An 18,632-nucleotide genomic window follows, 5' to 3' on the forward strand; every position below is an offset into this window, starting at 1 on the left:
GGATAGTTGGATGCCCCAATACCACCCATCCTCGGCCGTGGCTAACATCATTAACTTTCTTTCTTTCTTTAGTATACTTTATTTTAGCACGTTGGTGTGGAGCAATGACTCTCTCTTTACTTTTTATTTCCTTTTTTTTTTCTTCTTCTTTGACTCAGCTGATACAGAACAATAGCATGATTTTGACACGTTGATGTGGAACGAAACTATTTTTAACACGTATTTTCTTTGATCAGGGTCATTTTCATTCTCTCCTTTTTTTTTTTCATTCACCAGTAGAGCCAATTTTTTACATTTGCATATTTCTGAAAACCAATGCCATTTGCAATATACACTATCGTCGATCAGTGTCACTTTCCTTTTATTATTATTTTTTTTCATCAAAATCGGTGCCATTTTTTTTTCACACCTGTAGGGAGCAGTGCCTGATATATCGCGGGGCAGTGCCATATTTCTGAAGAACAGTGCCATTTTTAAACATGTACTTTTCCGGATCAATTTCACTTCTTTTTCAGTGACATAATTGTACATATTTTTTGCCAATCAGTTTCACCGTTTTTCTGGTCAAATTTTCAACACTCGTATGGTACAGTGACGTAGACCAATGCTGTATTTTTCAAGAACAATTCCTCTATTTCATTACTAACTCAGTGGGATTGAGGCCTCCCCCACAGCAGCAGCGTGTGGGCGTAAAGGATGACTGGCAGTGGAGCATTTATCTTACTGTCTTCTCTCTTCCCTTCTTGCGTGCTCATTGGCTTGCTTGTTTACTTGCTTGCTTGCTTGACCTACTGCTGAGCCCTGCCGAAGCGGAGGAAGACGTGGTCAAGGTCCTGTCGCTTAACTTCTGGCTCGTTGATGGGCATGCTGTTCCTGATGGCTGTTGGGGAGAGAGAGAGAAAGGAGTTAGTTTTGGTAGTGCTTGAGGGAGATAGAAAGATAGACAGACAGACAGAGAGATAGATGGAGAGAAAGAGAGAGAGAGAGAGAGAGGGGAGGGGGGTCTTAGCTTGGGTTGTACATAACGGAGCAAAATGGAAGACAGACGAATGTTTATATACTGTTTCGTTCGAGTTAGCATATATCCGCATCACGTTATTTTATACCCGCGACATACTCAGGCTTGACCTACGTAAACATACCCATAATAGATTCGTACTTGGTTAGCCTATGGAAGGGACAGTTCTGGCAGTCACCCTCCATTGATAGAGAGGTCCCGTTTGACAATACATACAGTCCTCCCACCTCTTCACAAACCCTCATTCCTCTGTTAGCCCAAACCATAGAAAACTCGAAGGGAAGAGAGAGCACTCCACTCCATTCTAAATTTGAAGCTGCAGAGACAAATTGCCCACTCTTCTCTCCCTACCACCAGAGGACCGAGTGTTCTAAGTGTTCAGCTCGGGAAGAACAAGAACAAACACTGACACACACACACACACACACACACACACACACACACACACACACACACACACACACACACACACACGAATAAGCCTCTCTGGTCCCCTTTTCCAGGCCCTCGTTTTCAGTTTCTCACTTCACTTCCACCTCACTTCACTTCCACCTCACTTCACTTCCACCTCACTTCACTTCCACACTCACCACTTCCCACTTCACTTCCACACATTTCAGCTTCACAGTCACTTCACTTCCACAACCTCACTTCACATCCACACTCTCTCTTCACTTCCACACACATTTCACTTCCACACACGCTTCACTTCCACAACCTCACTTCCACACTCTCACTTCACTTCCACAACCTCACTTCCACACTCTCACTTCACTTCCACAACCTCATTTCCAGCTGACCCTCCACCCTCTTGCAAACGTGTTGGTGAGATGATGAGAGAGAGAATTACGTATATTGAGGAGTTACATAGACACACAGACCTCTCAGCTGAACAAAATCGTCTGGAATTGGATGCACAGAACTATCAGAGAAAACACGAAAATAATTGAACTATTATTATTGGAAATGTTTTTTTGTTTCGTCTCAAAATAAAGAAAAATGGACGTTTCAAATCAAAATATTTCGGTGATCAGTCGTACAGGAAAACAAAGAGAGAGAGAGAGAGAGAGAGAGAGAGAGAGAGAGAGAGAGAGAGAGAGATACATGGATATATAGATCACACACATCCTTTGAGCCTTGTGGAAGAAAACAAAAGAACGAGCTGGCTGAACGTGTGTGTGTGTGTGTGTGTGTGTGTGTGTGTGTGTGTGTGTGTGTGTGTGTGTGTGTGTGTGTGTGTGTGTGTGTAAGGAAGCAGCTCTCTCCACCATTGTGCTCTCCCTCACTCTCCCTCACTCTTCACCACCACTGCCAACTTTCACAACTAACACTCTCCCCAATATGTCGCTCTGGTATGGATTAAAGCAAACACTTCATGCTCGAGGAGGAGGAGGAGGAGAAGGAGGAGGAGGAGGAAGAGGAGGAGGAAGAGGAGGTGGAGGAGGAAGAGGAGGAGGAGGAGGAGGAGGTGTGGAGGTAGAGGAGGAAAGAGAGGAAGATGATGATGATGATTTGAAAAGGGATATGAAAAATTACAAGGAATCAGAGAGAGAGAGAGAGACAGAGAGAGAGAGAGAGAGAGAGAGAACGAGAGAGAGAGAGAGAGAGAGAGAGAGAGAGAGAGAGAGAGAGAGAGAGAGAGAGAGATTAGCAATTCGGGAGGGGGGGGGGAATATCCTGTCTTCACATCTACACATAATTTCACGTCATTCCTTCATCTAATCTCTTTTCCAGTTTTTTTAGTCATTTTCTTCACCTATTTTTTTCGCCTCAATTTCTTAACCCATTTTTTTTTACCATTATTTTCTTCACCTTAAAATTTTCTCAACATTAAATATTTCACCCAATTTTTTCACCCAGTTTTCTCACTATTATTTCAGTCACCTATTTTCACGTTTTTTACCTTATTTCACCTTTTTTTTTTTTCACCTAATTTCACCTCTTTCACCTAATTTCCCATTTTCACCTAATTTCACCTTTTCCACCTGATTTCACTCTCGCCTTATTTCACCTTTTCACCTAATTTCACCCTTTTTCACCTAATTTCACCTATTTTAACCTAATTTCACTTTTCACCTAATTTCCCATTTTCACCTAATTTCACGCTTTGCACCTTTTTCACCTTATTTCACCTTTTTTCACCTAATTTCACCTTTTCCCCCACCTAATTTCACCTTTTCTACCTAATTTCACCTAATTTCACGCTTTTCACCTTTTTCCCACCTAATTTCACCTTTTCCACGTAATTTCACCTTTTTCCCACCTAATTTCACCATTTCACCTTTTCTCCTAATTTCTTCAGCCATTTCCTTCACCTTAATTCCTCACCTAATATCCCGGCTTCTTTCGGCGCTAATCGATGAAGCAGGAGGTAACGATGAAGAAAATTACCAACGCAGAAAGGTAGAAGAAAGACTGAGATGAAGGAAGGAGAGAAAAAGTAATGCAAGAGAAGGAAGGAGAGAAGAGAGAAAGAAAAGTTTTGAAGAGAGAAGGAGAGAAGAGAGAAGAAGGTTGTTAGAGAAGGAAGGAGAGAGAAGAGAAGGAAATTGCTGAAGAGGGACGGAGAGAAGAGAGAAGATTGTTAAAGAAGAGGGAGGAGAAGAGAAAGAAATTTCTAAAGGAAGCAGAGAAGAGAGGTGAAGATTGCTAAAGGAAGAGAGGAGAGAGAGAAAGATTGATAAAGAAGAGAGAGGAAAAGAGAAGGAAATTGCCAAAGGAAGGAAAGAAGAGAGGTGAAGATTGCTAAAGGAAGAGAGGAGAGAGAGAAAGATTGATAAAAAAGAGAGAGGAAAAGAGAAGGAAACTGCTAAAGGAAAGAGAGAAGAGAGGTGAAGATTAATGAAGAAAGGAGAGAGGAGAGAAGGAAATGCTGAAAAATGAAGGACAGAAGGGAGAAGAAAATTGCTAAAGAAGGGAGAGAGAAAAGGACTGCTAAGGAAGGAAGGAAGGAAGGGAGAAGAAAAAATGTTGAAGAGGGAAGGATAGAAAAGGGAAGATTATTATAGAAGGAAGGAGAAGAGAAAAGAGGAATATAACTAAAGATGTAAGGTAAGAAAGAATAAGGAAGGGGGAAGGAAAAAAGAGAAAGAAGAGGATGAGTAGGAAAGGAGGAGGAGGAAGAGAAGAGGAAAGATAAAAAAGAAAAGGAGAAGAACGACAGAAAGTAGGATGAGGAATACTTGAAGAATGATAATGATGATGATGATGATGATGATGATGATGATGATGATGATGAGAAGGAGGAGGAGGAGGAAATAGGGGAGAGGAAAGAAAAAGAGGAAGATAATGATGATGACGATGTTGTTGATGATGATGACAGTGACAGTGAAAACGATAAGAATTCTGATGACAAGGAGAGGGAGGAGATGAAAGAGAAGAAAAGAAGGAAGAGAATAAGAAGGAGGAGGAGGAGGAGGAGAAGGAGGAGACTAAGGAAGACTAAGGTGCCAAATAAGCTTGAGTAGGGTGATGAAGAGTAATTTAGTGTGTGCGTGGCCATTACCCTCTCCGGACTTATGAATAGCGTGATTAAGTTCATTTATTGTCTATCGATCGGGAGGCCTCAGACATTAGGCTATTTTTATTTTTTTTTAATTACACTTAATAATCTGTTTAATTCAAGGACTTTTTATTTATCTTTGCTGCTACTGCTGCTGCTACTACTACTACTACTACTACCATCACCACCACCACCACAACTACTACTACTACGATTACTACTACTACTACTACTACTACTACTACTATAGAATTTTAATCAGTTAAAGAGGAGACGTCTCGAAGTGAAGGGGTTAATGAAGGCTATATCTGTCCTCTCCAGGTGCAAAAAATCAATCTTAATTTTGGATAATCACCTGAATAAATAAATAAATAAATAAATAAATAAATAAATAAATGGAGTGAAGCAGTTAACCCTTCAATTTATTATTATTATTATTATTTTCATCTACTTCGTTCTGGCTTTGTTTTTGTTTTTTTACATTTTTCTACCTGATCATTACCTTTAAGTGATTTTTTTTTTTCAATTTTCGTTACTTCAGATTTTTCACGGTACACATTTGTCTCCAGGTTGCCTATAAACGCAATTAATTTATATGATAATTCGGGAAAAAAATGGTAAAAAATGACTTGCAGAACAACTGACATTTTCTTTTCTTTTATAATCTTAATTCTTTATATGTCAAAACTTTTCAGCAGTAGGCACTAAATGATACAATTATCTATCTGTCTTTTTATCTATATATCTTTTTATCTATCTATCTAGTTACCTCCTTTCAGCACTGTTGATGACCAAGTGTACTCAGACACGAGGGTCGATCTGACTAGTAACCAAGGAGATTCATGTTTGCCTCATCACTAAAGCTCACCAAATTTCATGCAACCACGGCCTCGTAATCAGCTATACAATAGATAGGGCAGTTAACGAGCCTACTCCCCCGTTGGCGCATTCTAACCACTAAACCACCAAGTCGTATCATAAAAACATCCATTACTCTTCGCTGTCCATTCAGGATTTAATCAACCACAAAAAGGAAAAAAATCTAAAACATATTTCCGAAACTCCCGCCAAAATCTGATACAACGAAGTCAACATGGCGCGAACATCGCCCAATTATCGCCCAGTTTCCCCATCCTCTCTGCGACTACTATGCCGAAAATATTCCAGTAGTATTTTTTTTTTATTCCAATAGCTTTTTTTTTTTTTTTTGCCTCCTCCTCCTCCTCCTCCATGTTTTGTTACTCGCGACTGGACAATGGCTCTCAACTTTTTAACATTTTTCCAAAGCGCGGTATAAATGTGGGTGTTGTTGTTGTTCGGTTGCTGTTGTTGCGCGCATGGGTTTTTTTTTTCTGCGCTCTCTCTCTCTCTCTCTCTTACACATTTCCTATTTCCTGATTTTCCACTAAATTTAGTTACAGCGTGAGAGCACTTCAGGTCTCCCCCAAAATGAAATAGAATAAATATATAAAAACAAATTATGGCGGACGTCAAACAATACACAGAAACTAGAAATTCACGGGACTCCCTCCGTTGCTTTTGTCTCACTTTATTTTTGCCATTCGTGATTACAAACGCGAAATTTTGATGCCCGCCTAATTCCTTAATTTGTCCAGGTCGCTGTGTAATTTCTTAACTTGTAGCAAAATTGATGTATCTATTTTCTCTACTGTGAATTTCTCTCTCTCTCTCTCTCTCTCTCTCTCTCAGTCTAAGCACTTGTCTAAACAATATAAAAAAGATTAACAAAAACTATTATTATTTTTTCCACTCTGTGTCCGCTTAGCCATTAAAACAAATTTGCAACTCAAAATCCATATATTATTTTCACAACCACCCTTTTCAATAAATAAAAAAAAAGGAAAAGGAAAGAAAAATCAATGAATCAATTTGTTCGCGTTTTGTGCAGTGATATAATTGTTTTTGCCCCCAAGTGGTTGTCCTTCCCCCCCCCCTCCCCGCCCACCACACCCTCCACCCAGCGGATCCCCCTCCCCTTCCCCACCCCTTTACCTCCATCTTCCCTCCTCACTCTCCTCTCCTTCCGCACCCCTCTCCCCTTCCCCTCTCTCCCCTACCCAGATTTTTCCCTCCCATCTACTTTCCTCTTCTACCACCCTTCAACCCCCTACCTTACCCCTCCAACTCATCTCCCCTTCAATTTTCCACTTCATTTCCCCTCCCCACCAGAATCTTCCCTCCAACTCCCCCCATCCCCACTCTTCCCCAAGCCATCCCCAACCCCCATTCAACCCTCCCAACCCCACCCCTGCACCCCACCTCCCCACCTAACCCCATACACAAAACCCCACTTATATCAACCCCATTAACCCCATAGTCTTTGCACACTTCAACCATTCTGTTTTTCAACCCCCAACCTCATCCTCCACCTGACCATCTATCCTTCCATCCTTACACACACACACACACACACACACACACACACACACACACACAGCACACTCTCCCACCTACCATCGCCCCCCCCTACACACACAAACTGCACTCCCTCCCCCTCATACATACCATCCGCCCCACACAGAAATTACATTCCCCCAACCAACCATCACCCCCCACACAGTTACTGCACTTCGCCCCCACCCCCCCGACACACCATCTCCCTCCCCCTTACACACACACACACGCACACACACACACACACACACACACACACACACACACACACACACACACACACGCAAACCATACACTCCCTCCCACACACAAACTACACTTCCCCCAACACAGGCACACCTCCCTCCCTCCCACTCTCCCTCCCTTCCTCCCTCTCCCTCTCTCCCTCCCTCAGCTTGAGAGAGAAACCAAGGAGTCGAGGGAGTGTGTGAGGCAAGTGACTGATCTCATTGTAGTGAATTTCTGATCAGGTGTTTTGCAAAGCCGCCTCCCAGAAATCCAAGGTGAGGCCAGGTATACCCCACCTTCAATCAGGTATTTACATTTTGATACTGGTGTGTTTCTCTTTCTGTGTCTTGAATTTATGTTTCTGGTTGTCTTGGAGTTGATATATTCTTGTTTTTATGTTTTTCTTCTTGTTTTATATCTGTATCTTCTCCTTCAACTTTCCTCTCAGTCATATTCTTCCTTTTCTCCTTTCTTTGCTCCTTCTTCTTTCCCTCCTCTTTCTTTCTCTTTTTCCTCTCCTCTTCCACTCTTTTTCCTTCTCTTTTCTTCCTCTTCCTCTCATTTCCCTCCTCTTTCCCTCTTCTTCCTCTCTTCTTCCTTCTCCTCCTTTCCTCTCTTCCTCTCCTAGCTTCCTCTCTCCCTCGCTCTCACCTTCTCATGTTCCTAATTACCTGCGATTATTTATTTTTTTTTGTCACCCTGAGCACTTTTCTCTCTCTCTCTCTCTCTCTCTCTCTCTCTCTCTCTCTCTCTTGTTTCCAGTCTCTTCACTACGAGGATATTTTTTTTCTGGCTTTTTCCTGGCGATTTTTTTCAGATTAAGAATAAATTTTTGAAAAGGAAAAAAACGCAGCCTCTCACAACTTCTTCACTACGAGAGGCCTGTCCTAAAGTAGAATAATTTTTTCTGGTGCTAATATTGTCAATAGATAGATAGATAATAGACAGTTAGATAGATAGGTAGATAGGTAGAAGGATAGGTAGATAGACAGGCAGACAGACAGATAGATATATAGAATGAGATAAATACATACGGTAGGTAGATGGATAGATATACTGATATAGATAGATACAAATAAGATAGATAGACAGATAGATAGATAGACATATAGACAGATAGATAACAATCCCTACCATGCCATAACAGGCCCTTTATACTGGATTGTTTGGAGGGGCACATTTGGAGTGGAAAGTCTTGGAGGGCGAGTAATAGAGTGCGTTTGGAGGGGGACAGTTAGAGTGATCTGTTTGGAGGTGCTGCTCAGAATAGTCCTGTTTGGAGGGGGACGACTGGAGAGGGTAAGGAAAAGAGGTGCATTTGGAGGGCGATGTTTAAGAGACTTTTGGAGGGCGATGTGTAAGGGACGTTTGGAGGCGGATGATTGCAGTCATAGTGTCGAGAATAACCCTTTTTTTTTTGCGTTATTTTTGAGTCGTGGAATAATTTGGAGTGACTGATTTGGAGGTTTAATTTGGAGTGACTGATTTGGAGGGCTAATTTGGAGTGCCTGATTTGGAGGGCGAATTTGGAGTGGCAGCAGGCGTGAAGTACAACCCAGTGGCACCCTAATTAAAAAGGGGAAATAAAAAAAACATGATCACATAGCTATCTCAAAATACTCTAAATTCCTTCACTCTGGAATTTTCTAGTGGGAAATTGTGGATTTACATATGGCACTGTGTTGGCTCAAACCTCTCTCTCTCTCTCTCTCTCTCTCTCTCTCTCAAAAGGTATCTATCTATTTGTTTACCTACCTACCCACCCACCTACTTACCTACCTACCTGTCAGTCTGTCAAACGATCTATTTATCTATCTATCTACCTACTGTATCCATCCCTCTGTCTATCAGTCTATCTACGTGTGTAACTGCCAGTCAACCACTTCATTCATCTGTCTGTCCATCTATCCATCTATCTATCTATCTATCTACCAGTGTTGCAAAAAATTACTTAAATACTCCTACAAATCCAAGCAATGCCCACCTTTTCAATTTATTTTATTTATATATTTCTTCGTTTTTTTTTTTTTTTTTTTTTTTTTTGAGCTATATCCAGTGAACGTATCTGAATTTTTAGGTCTTCTCACTCTATCCTTTCATCAGTTTTAAGGCTTGCACACATTGACTCTCTCTCTCTCTCTCTCTCTCTCTCTCTCTCTCTCTTTCTGTGTGTGTGTGTGTGTGTGTGTGTGTGTGTGTGTAATTTTCTCTTCTCCTTTCCTCGTAATTTCTTGGATGAATGAGCGTGTCTCTTGTATTACAGCTGAGAAGGACAATGAGAGAGAGAGAGAGAGAGAGAGAGAGAGAGAGAGAGAGAGAGAGAGAGAGAGAGAGAGAGAGAGAGAGAGAGAGAGAGAGAGAGAGAGAGTTTATATGCTGGAGAGGGAGGAAAGTGAAGGGAGACAGATGGAGAGAAACGTGAGAGTGAGGGAAAAAAAAAAAAAGAGATGAAGGGCAAGAATGTGAGTGAATGAAGAAAGAAAATAAAGAGGAGGAAAGAATAAGTGAGAGAGCAAGGAGAGTAAAAACGTAAATGAGAAAGAAAGTGAGAAAGTGAGAGAGGCGTAAATGAATGTGAGTGAGAGAGAGTAAATAGTTGTCAGGATGTCTGGACTGGGGGACGCAAACGGGACAGTCCAAGTGGAAGAGTGAAGAATAAGAGGCGAGTCGGGTGGAAGAGAGAGAGAGAGAGAGAGAGAGAGAGAGAGAGAGAGAGAGAGAGAGAGAGAGAGAGGAAAATAACAGAGGTATAAATAGATTGATAGATACACAGAGACAGACAAAGATAGATACAGAAGAGAGAGAGAGAGAGAGGGGAAAGAAAAAGGGAAAGAAGGAAGAGAAATTTTGATATATGGACGCAGAGATAGATAGAGAGAGAGAGAGAGAGAGAGAGAGAGAGAGAGAGAGAGAGAGAGAGAGAGAGAGAGAGAGCAGAGGAGTGGGTGGGTGGAAGGATGGATGGCGGGAGAGGATAGGAATGGGTAGGTGGACGGGGTGGATCACAGTGGAGAGGAATGAATGGATGGATGGATAGAAGGCATGGCTAGAGGTGGATAGGGTGGATAAAGAAGTAGAACAAGGATATGAGTACGTTAACCACCGGACCACCTCGGCGCCTTGAAGTGGACGGAGTATTGAAATGCCTGTTAATTGAGGTCAGGGTCTAATTGGAGGTGAGAGACAGGTGTGTAACTGGCTAACAGGTGTTCATAATACCAACACGCCCTGGCCCGTACTGTCGTTGGGTAAGGAGGCTCCCTAACACCATTTCCTTAGCGATTTATTTTCGGATATGGCTGCTTAAAATCCCATTGCACGTTATTTATGCAGAGTATGGAGATATTGGAAGGATTACACAGAATAGCACAGTAAGGTATAATATGCAAAATAAATCGCTTAGGAAAAGGTGTTAGGGAGAGTAAATTTTAATCATTTTATATTTACTTTGAATTTTGTTCCGTAAGAGACGTCCTTCAGTTTGTCAATTAAACGATACTGGTACAAAGCATGTGATTCTGTTTCTCGCTCTCTCTCTCTCTCTCTCTCTCTCTCTCTCTCTCTCTTTGTATCTATCTGTGTGTGTGTGTGTGTGTGTGTGTGTGTGTGTGTGTGTGTGAATTTCCAGCTTATCATCAAATGTTTTAAATAGTCAAGAGAAAGGTGAGAAGGAGAGTACGTAAAAGAAGAGGACTTTTCATCATCACAATAATAATAACCATCATCATCATCAACTCTTACTCCCATCATCACCATCATCACCACCCCTTTTTCCCACCTATAGTGATTGGGTGAGGAGGGCGTTCACAAGGGCGATAAAATTTCTTGAGACCCCCCTCCCAAACACGAAGTAAACAACATCAAAAGGATCACTGAAAACGGAGACACTTAGAACCCCTTGTCGAGATTGTCCTTGCTTTTATCTTCATCCACGCGAATCTCATAATAGGTACGGTTTTTTGGACGATTGCAGGGGGTTAAGGAGGGGAGAGAGAGAGAGAGAGAGAGAGAGAGAGAGAGAGAGAGAGAGAGAGAGAGAGAGAGAGACTAAGAAGCAAGTAGATGGAAAGCAAGGGCTGGAGGGAGGTGTATTGAGATGGGACGGAGCGAGGTATAGGAGGGACAAGAGAGGAATGATAGTGGAGGGGGAGAGGAATGATAGAAGAGGATAGAAAGAGAGGAATGGCAGGAGAGTAGGAGAGGGAAGTGGAATTATTGGAGAGGCAGTGGGAAGAGAGAGAAATGGTTGGATAGTGAGAGTGAGGAATAAGAGGAATATGGTGAGAAAAGGAGGGATGGAGGGAGAGAAATGGCAGGAGAGTAAGAGGGGAATTATAGATAAAGAACACACACACTCCTCTCTCTCTCTCTCTCTCTCTCTCTCTCTCTTTTTCTCTCTCGGAAATTGGCTCTCGAGATACAATATTATGCCTGTCTCTCCCCCATATGAGGCATTAAAGGCTGCCAGATGGGAAGGGGTACTTTTTTCTTTCATTTTTCTTTTTTTCTTGTCTTTTTTTTTTTTTACTCTCGTGGTTGTTTTAGGCATATTTATAAACTTTCCTTAACTTTAAAAATTGTATAAAACTGCTTGTATATATATATTTGTCTTTATGTATTTACTAAACACTGCTGAGTCAAAGGATTTCCAACATTTTAAGTGAAAACATAAATCTGTCTATCTATCTATTGGCAGACGACTTAGTCCCGTAAGGGGTGGCCACAAACAAATCGCCTCCATGTCGCCCTGTCCCCCACTCAATATATATATTACCTTGAACGTCTAAGCAAGGATAACATTAGCCCCTCAACGTCTAGGTACTGAAAAATATGTTACCTTGAGCGTCTGGGTTAAGGAAAAAATGCACTATCTTGAACATCTAGGTAAGAATATTTCAAATCTAGGTACTATAAGACATGTTGCCTTGAACGTCTAGGTAGGTAGTCGAAAAGAACATATTACCTTGAGCCCCAAAGCAAGGAAAAAAATAAACTTTTCAATATCTAGGGACTAAAAAATTATCTTCGGCGTCTAGGAAAATACAAGGAAATTATTACCTAGTGCATCTAAGCAAAGGAAAACATCAGCACCTCAACATCTAAGTGCTAAGAATGCGTGTTACTTTGAGCGTCTAGGTAGGTTCTAAAATACAACTTTGAATATCTAAGAAGGTAAAAAAAATGCCTTGAATGTCTAGGCAGATAATGAAAGAAAAGAGTACTTTGACTGTCCACGTGACTTCAAAGCAAAATAGAAATTACCTTGAGCGCCTAGGCAGGTACTAAAAAAAATTACCTTGAGCGTCTAGGTAGGTACTAAAAAAATTACCTTGAGCGTCTAGGCGGGTACTGAAAAAATTTCCTTGAGCGTCTAGGGTACTAAAAAAATTACCTTGAGCGTCTAGGTACTCCTCCATGGCCCTTGAGAACTCTGAGATGTTGTTGAGTGCGGCACAGAGCTTGCGTGCGTAGGGGCTGAGCGGGGGGTACTTCTGCTGGTTGAGGCAGATGGCGGGGGGCGCGGCGTCCCCCCTGCCCGCACAGAGCCCCACCACCAGCAGCGCCAGACACACCGCCACCACGGACACACCACACCACCGGCTGCTGCTGACGAACACCATTGTCTGTGGGGGCAGAGGCGATGGCGTTAGGAAGAGAGATAGATAGATAGATAGATAGATAGAAATAGACAGATAGACAGATAGAGAGAGAGACAGAGACAGACACAGAGAGACAGAGACAGATTTCTTGAGGCGTTGTCATTATTAAGGTAAGCGGAAAGAGAGACAGATTTCTTCAGGTCCATAGTCTCAATAACACCACAACTTAAGCCTTTGAGCCTGTGGCGGGCCATTCAGTCACTTTCCCTCATTTCTATCCTTGTCTTTAACTCATGGAATAGATTTGTTGGGTATAAGTTTCCCCATAACACAATTCCTTAAGTTCTACCCAAGGTGGTTTGATTTGGAGGAGGACTTTTAGTAGTGTGGAGCTGTCACGGATCGGTCTGTTGCGTTCTCGTCCCCTGATGCACGTACCCCGTGTCCGGGGTTCGCTCCTAAATACGGGTGGACATTTAAAGTGGTTGCTGGTAAAATGCTGCTTCATGTCCTGCATATGTCCCCACTTTGTCGGATCTACCCATGGCTCTCTCTCTCTCTCTCTCTCTCTCTCTCACACACACACACACACACACACACACACACACACACACACACACACGTCATTACTACACCTGGACTTTCACACACATCACTCTTCCTGCAGACACCCCTTTCTCGTACTTCTTCAGCATGGGAAAGGGTATTCTCCGACTATCACTCTCCCCCAAGGGTAAGGTAAAGTCCTGCAGTGGAATTATGGGCTAATACAGATATATATGGGTATAGAAGGATGAGGATTATTCTCTCTCTCCCTCTCCCTCACTCTCTAATTTTTCATCCGGTTGCCATGGTTCTTCTTCATTCTTTCTCCGATATTTCGTCTACATTTTAAAACACTCAGAAAACACAGAAAGAGGGAAGAAACAGAGAGGGGGAGGAGGAGGAGGAGGAGGAGGAAGAGGAAAAGAAGAGGGGAGAGGAAAGGAAAAGAAAGAGGAGGAGGGGGGGAGCAGAATGAATTGAAGCAGAAGGAGTAAACGGAGGAAGAAGAGGAAAAGAAGAGTGAAGAGGAGAAGAGAAGGAGGAGGAGGAGGAGGAGAAAGAAGAGGAAGAGAGGAAGAGAGTAAGAGGCTAAAGCGTAAGGTGGGTGATAAGGCTTAAAATCCTTTGTCACAGGGGAAACTGAAGAAAAAGAGAATTTGGGAAGTACCTGGGGCGTATGTGATTGAGGGTTGGTTATATCGAAGTCAACACGCCTCTATCTATCGTTTGTCTATTTATCTATTGCCTGTCTATCTATCTATCGCCTGTATCTATTGCCTAAAGTCTATTATTTAAGGAACTACGGTATCATCTATTTCCTTTATATTTCTTTCTATTTATTTATCTATCTAAGAATTCTACCATCTACCTTAGTATCAATTTATTACCTTTTTCTCTCTATCATCTCTTCATCTATCCATTACCAGTCGCCTAATCCCAGAGTTCATCTAAGGTAGTGAGCATATTTAATCAACCGTCTCATAGTGCTAGATATCATAGTTTTCTCTATTAAAAAGGGAATCTGAAAACGGGCCACTTGATTTGATGTTTTAACCATTTTCGTTACATACACACACACACACACACACAAACACACAAATGCATTCAAAACACCAAACGCCTCCCAGAAAGACACTCCACACACACACACACACACACACACACACACACACACACACACACACACACACACACACACACACACACACACACACCTCCCTCTCCTACCCACACACGTAAAGGTGCATCCCTATCCAAACACAGGCAGTCTCCATTCTCTTCTCTCCTCCTTACTCCTTTCTCAAGACACCCACTCTTACACAAAGGTCACCCAGCCACTCTCTTACACCTTTGAGACCCGCCTTCCTTGCTATGGTGTGTACAAAGGAAGGAGAGATGAGAGAGAGAGAGAGAGAGAGAGAGAGAGAGAGAATGGCAGCTCAAAAAATAAAATTGAAAAACATGGAGGTAACGAAAGGATGAGAGGAAAAGGAGGTGTAATTAAGGAAATGGTTCATAAAAAAATGCAGGTAAAATGAAAGGAAAATCAGGCATAGCTAAAAAATAAATAAAGAAATAAAATCAAGAAAAAGAAATGCAACTTCAAAAGAAAGATGAAGGAAGAAATGAAAAACGCAAGAAGGAAAATTGCAAGGAAAAGGAAGTGCAGTTAAAAAATGGCTATAGAAAATGGGAAAAAGTAGAAAAAGATGAAAGGAAAAGGAGATGCAGCCAAGAATAATGGTCAAGAAAAATGAAAAAAAAAAAATATGGAGGTAGGAAAAGATGAAGGGAAAATTAGGTATAGCTTGAAAAGAAAGGTGAAGGAAAAAATGAAAATAAAATGCAAATACAAAAAGAGAGATAATTAAGGAATAAAAATAATACAAACATCGAGAGAGAAAACTAGAAAAACTGTACACTAAAAGACATAAAAGAAATATTAAAAAGCAGTCTACCTCTATCTATTATTTTATCTTTGTTTTTATAGCATTATTCTTCATTTTAGTCTTTCATCTTTTTTCTAGAGCACCGACTACAGGTTTTAAAGTGTTTTAGTGCTGGAATAATCATTGTGTTTTGAATGGGCATCGAGGGAACGGGATGATAGTGAGACGAGAGGCTGGGGATGCGACAGACTGGGAGGGATAGTGGGAGGGGATGTGAGAGAAGGAAGGAAAAATGAGGAATTAGCACCGAATTATAATATTGCTGATGGCGCTGTAGGGGTGGAGGGAAAATAAAGGTCGGAGGAAACAAGGAAATATCAATGAGAGGTAGGAGAGAAGAGCAGAGGCGGACAGTAAGGAGGGAAAGACTGGAGACAAAAAAAACCCAAAGGCTCCTTTTAGTCGCCTCTTACGACAAGCAAGAGAGAAAGAGAGAGAGAGAGAGAGAGAGAGAGAGAGAGAGAGAGAGAGAGAGAGAGAGAGAGAGAGAGAGAGAACACATCTTTCAAGTAGGGTCTCCAGCGTGCCACTACCATCACCACCTCCACCCTATCATTGCTCCCTGGGGACAAGGGGAGGAGGGGAGCGTGGGGAGAAAAAGAGGGATGGGAAGAGGAGAAAAAGGGAGAGGGGGAAGGGAGGGAGGAGGTGGGAGAGAAAGGGGGAGGAGAAGGAAGAGAGAACATGGGATAGGGAGGATGGGAACGAGGTAGGGGAAGGAATGGGGAAGAATAAGATTGTAGAGGAAATATATCTGTATTTAAAAACTCTCCTAAGCTCATGTAATGTATAAAATTACTTGTATATCTATTTCTCTTACCACATAAAAAAAATCTCAGAGTCAAATTATACTCTTTTTACTCTAACTTGGCCTAAAATTGTCATCAGTCAATCTTGAATTTGAGCTGCAACAATAGATTAGCACTGGAATATAATGCTAGTCACGAAGATGTGCTGTGGAAAGGATGTAGAGCCATAGCATTGTCTTTTTCAACCAGTAAGTTGAAATAAGTTAAATCAGAACGAAGACTTGGGCCACAGAGAGAGAGAGAGAGAGAGAGAGAGAGAGAGAGAGAGAGAAGATGAAGGAGGAAAGAGGGATAGAGCAGGAGGGAGGAACAGGAGGAAAAGAAAGAAGGAAAGAAGAGGGAGAAGGGAAAAAAAGGGGAGTGGGGGAGAAGAACAATCCTCAGAGGGAGAGAGAGAGAGAGAGAGAGAGAGAATGACTGACATACAGGAAAACAGAGAACTTCCTTCCCCTAATATAATTTCTTTGCTTCATTTCTACGTTCGTCATCCTTTCAGACAGGTCCAATTCTGAAACTGCTCCTGTAATTATCTCTACCTGATCCAGGAGACAGGTAACTGAAATGCTGAAATCCTGAACTGCCTTGCCTTTCATTAACCTGATATTTCTCCTCGTTTTGCAGTCTCGACTTTTGTTTCTTCGCAATTGCAAAGTTTAATTTCCGGTTAGGGGAATTTGGATTTGTTTGGTTTATGTAGTTTTAACGAGAACCGTCTGTCTGCCTGTTCTCTCTCTCTTCTCTCTCTCTCTCTCTCTCTCTCTCTCTCTCTGCTTTATTTATCTATCTATTTATTTATCTATTTGTCTGTCTATGTCCGTGTTTGCTTTCCGATTGGTGCAGTAAGAAACGTGTCTGGCTGACGTAGAGAAGTTAATCTGCAAAAGGTCATTCTATCTGTCTATTTATCTATCTCCACTGTCTCTCTATCTACACTACGTTCGACAATCTAAGGACACTCCTGTTATGACCTTTCCCTCCCCCTCCCCCCACACGACCCAAGCCCCCCCCCCCTCTCTAACCTTTCACGACTCCAGCACGACCCTAGCTCAGCACTGGGTTCGACAGGCCACGACCCCCTATTCAAAGAGCATCCACACTAACATGACGAGCGCAGACAATCTCTCTCTCTCTCTCACCTTTTCATTCTGTCTGCCTGTCTGTCTGTTTCTCCCTCCCTTCCCATTCTCCCTGCCTCTTCCTCTCTCCCTTCCTCCCCCTTCCTCTCCTCTCTCTCTCTCTCTCTCTCTCTCTCTCTCTCGCCTTTTCACTCTGCCTGTCTCTCTGTCTCTCCCTTCCCATACTTCCCTCTCTCTCTCTCTCTCTCTCTCTCTCTCTCTCTCAACCAGCCTATTGTCCTCCTCTCTCTCTACTGGAGCGTGGGCAGGTTTAATGGCCACTAGAAGGAAAAAAAAAGAAAAAAGCGAAAATAATAAAAAAAAAAAAACTATAGTACGACTGAGAAGAAATTGATAGGACAGAAAGGACGTCAAAAAAGCAACAGGAAAACAAGGAAAAGGAAGAAAATGGTTCAGGAAAATGTAAATGAGAGTGTAAAGAAACTGACTGGAGATTCGTACTCCTGAGAGAAAGAATGAAAAAAAACACGGAGACACACACATACGAGAGAGAGAGAGAGAGAGAGAGAGAGAGAGAGAGAGAGAGAGAGAGAGAGAGAGAGAAGAGAAGGTATTGAGGAGTTTGGTGGAGTATCATGTAACTAACACACACCCACACACACCCACACCCACACACACACACACACACACACCCACACCCACACACAACTACACACACATATACAGATAAATCCACCTACCACCTAGCCACACTCACTCACTCACCCACCCACCCACACCCACACACCCACACTCACACACACACACCCACACCCACACCCACACCCACACACACACACACACACACACACAAACTCGACACAACTCCCCGGATTGGGTTTTGGCGTAGGAGTTGAGTTATTAGGCGACCTGACCCCCGCACCTGAGACCTGACGCGAGTGGCCAGGTGAGTAGATAGATAGATAGATAGACAGATAGACGGACAGACAGATAGAATGAAAGAGAGAAAAGAGATAGATAGATAGATAAACTTGAAGGTACTGTACTGTAGGTTGGAATGTAGATAGATAGAACTTTGATGAATAGATAGATAGATAGATGGCTAGGATAGTTAGATAGATAGATAGATAGTTATAAGTAGATAGATAGATAGATGGCTTGTGCTAGGTACATAGATAGATAGGCAGATAGATAAATAGACAGATAGACATAAATAGGTGATTACGTTTGGTGAATATGAATAAAATCGTTTGACACAAGTTGGAATAGAGTTGTCCCCGCCATGACAAGGTTAACCCACGCCTAACACCTTATCCTAAGCTATTTATTTTGCTTAATGCACGTTACTGTCTCTGTGTTATTTAAATCATTCCATAATCACCATACTCTACACAGAAAACGTATAAAAGGATATCAACCATCCATACCCAAGAAATTAATCGCCAAGGAAGGGGTGTTAGGGAGCCTCCGAGAAGACGGGCCTAAGACG

The 18,632-nt window shown here is 42.1% G+C and overlaps 1 protein-coding gene across 1 annotated transcript in view; it reads right to left on the reverse strand.

The window, feature by feature from the left end:
• Nucleotides 1–403: 403 nt before the first annotated feature.
• Ms (neuropeptide receptor myosuppressin) overlaps nt 404–18,632 on the reverse strand; it is a 70,684-nt gene continuing 52,455 nt past the window's right edge. Inside the window, exons 2-3 of the mRNA XM_080284074.1 lie at nt 12,556–12,787; nt 404–880 (exon numbers count right to left, since the gene is read on the reverse strand). Coding sequence (XP_080140200.1) covers nt 789–880; nt 12,556–12,784 — 321 coding nt within the window. The 5' untranslated portion in view covers nt 12,785–12,787 and the 3' untranslated portion in view covers nt 404–788. The remainder of the gene's footprint in view (nt 881–12,555; nt 12,788–18,632) is intronic.

Source organism: Coenobita brevimanus, chromosome 100, assembly GCF_032717465.1.
Source record: "Coenobita brevimanus isolate Jiangsu-jjx chromosome 100, ASM3271746v2, whole genome shotgun sequence".
NCBI lineage: Eukaryota > Metazoa > Arthropoda > Malacostraca > Decapoda > Coenobitidae > Coenobita > Coenobita brevimanus.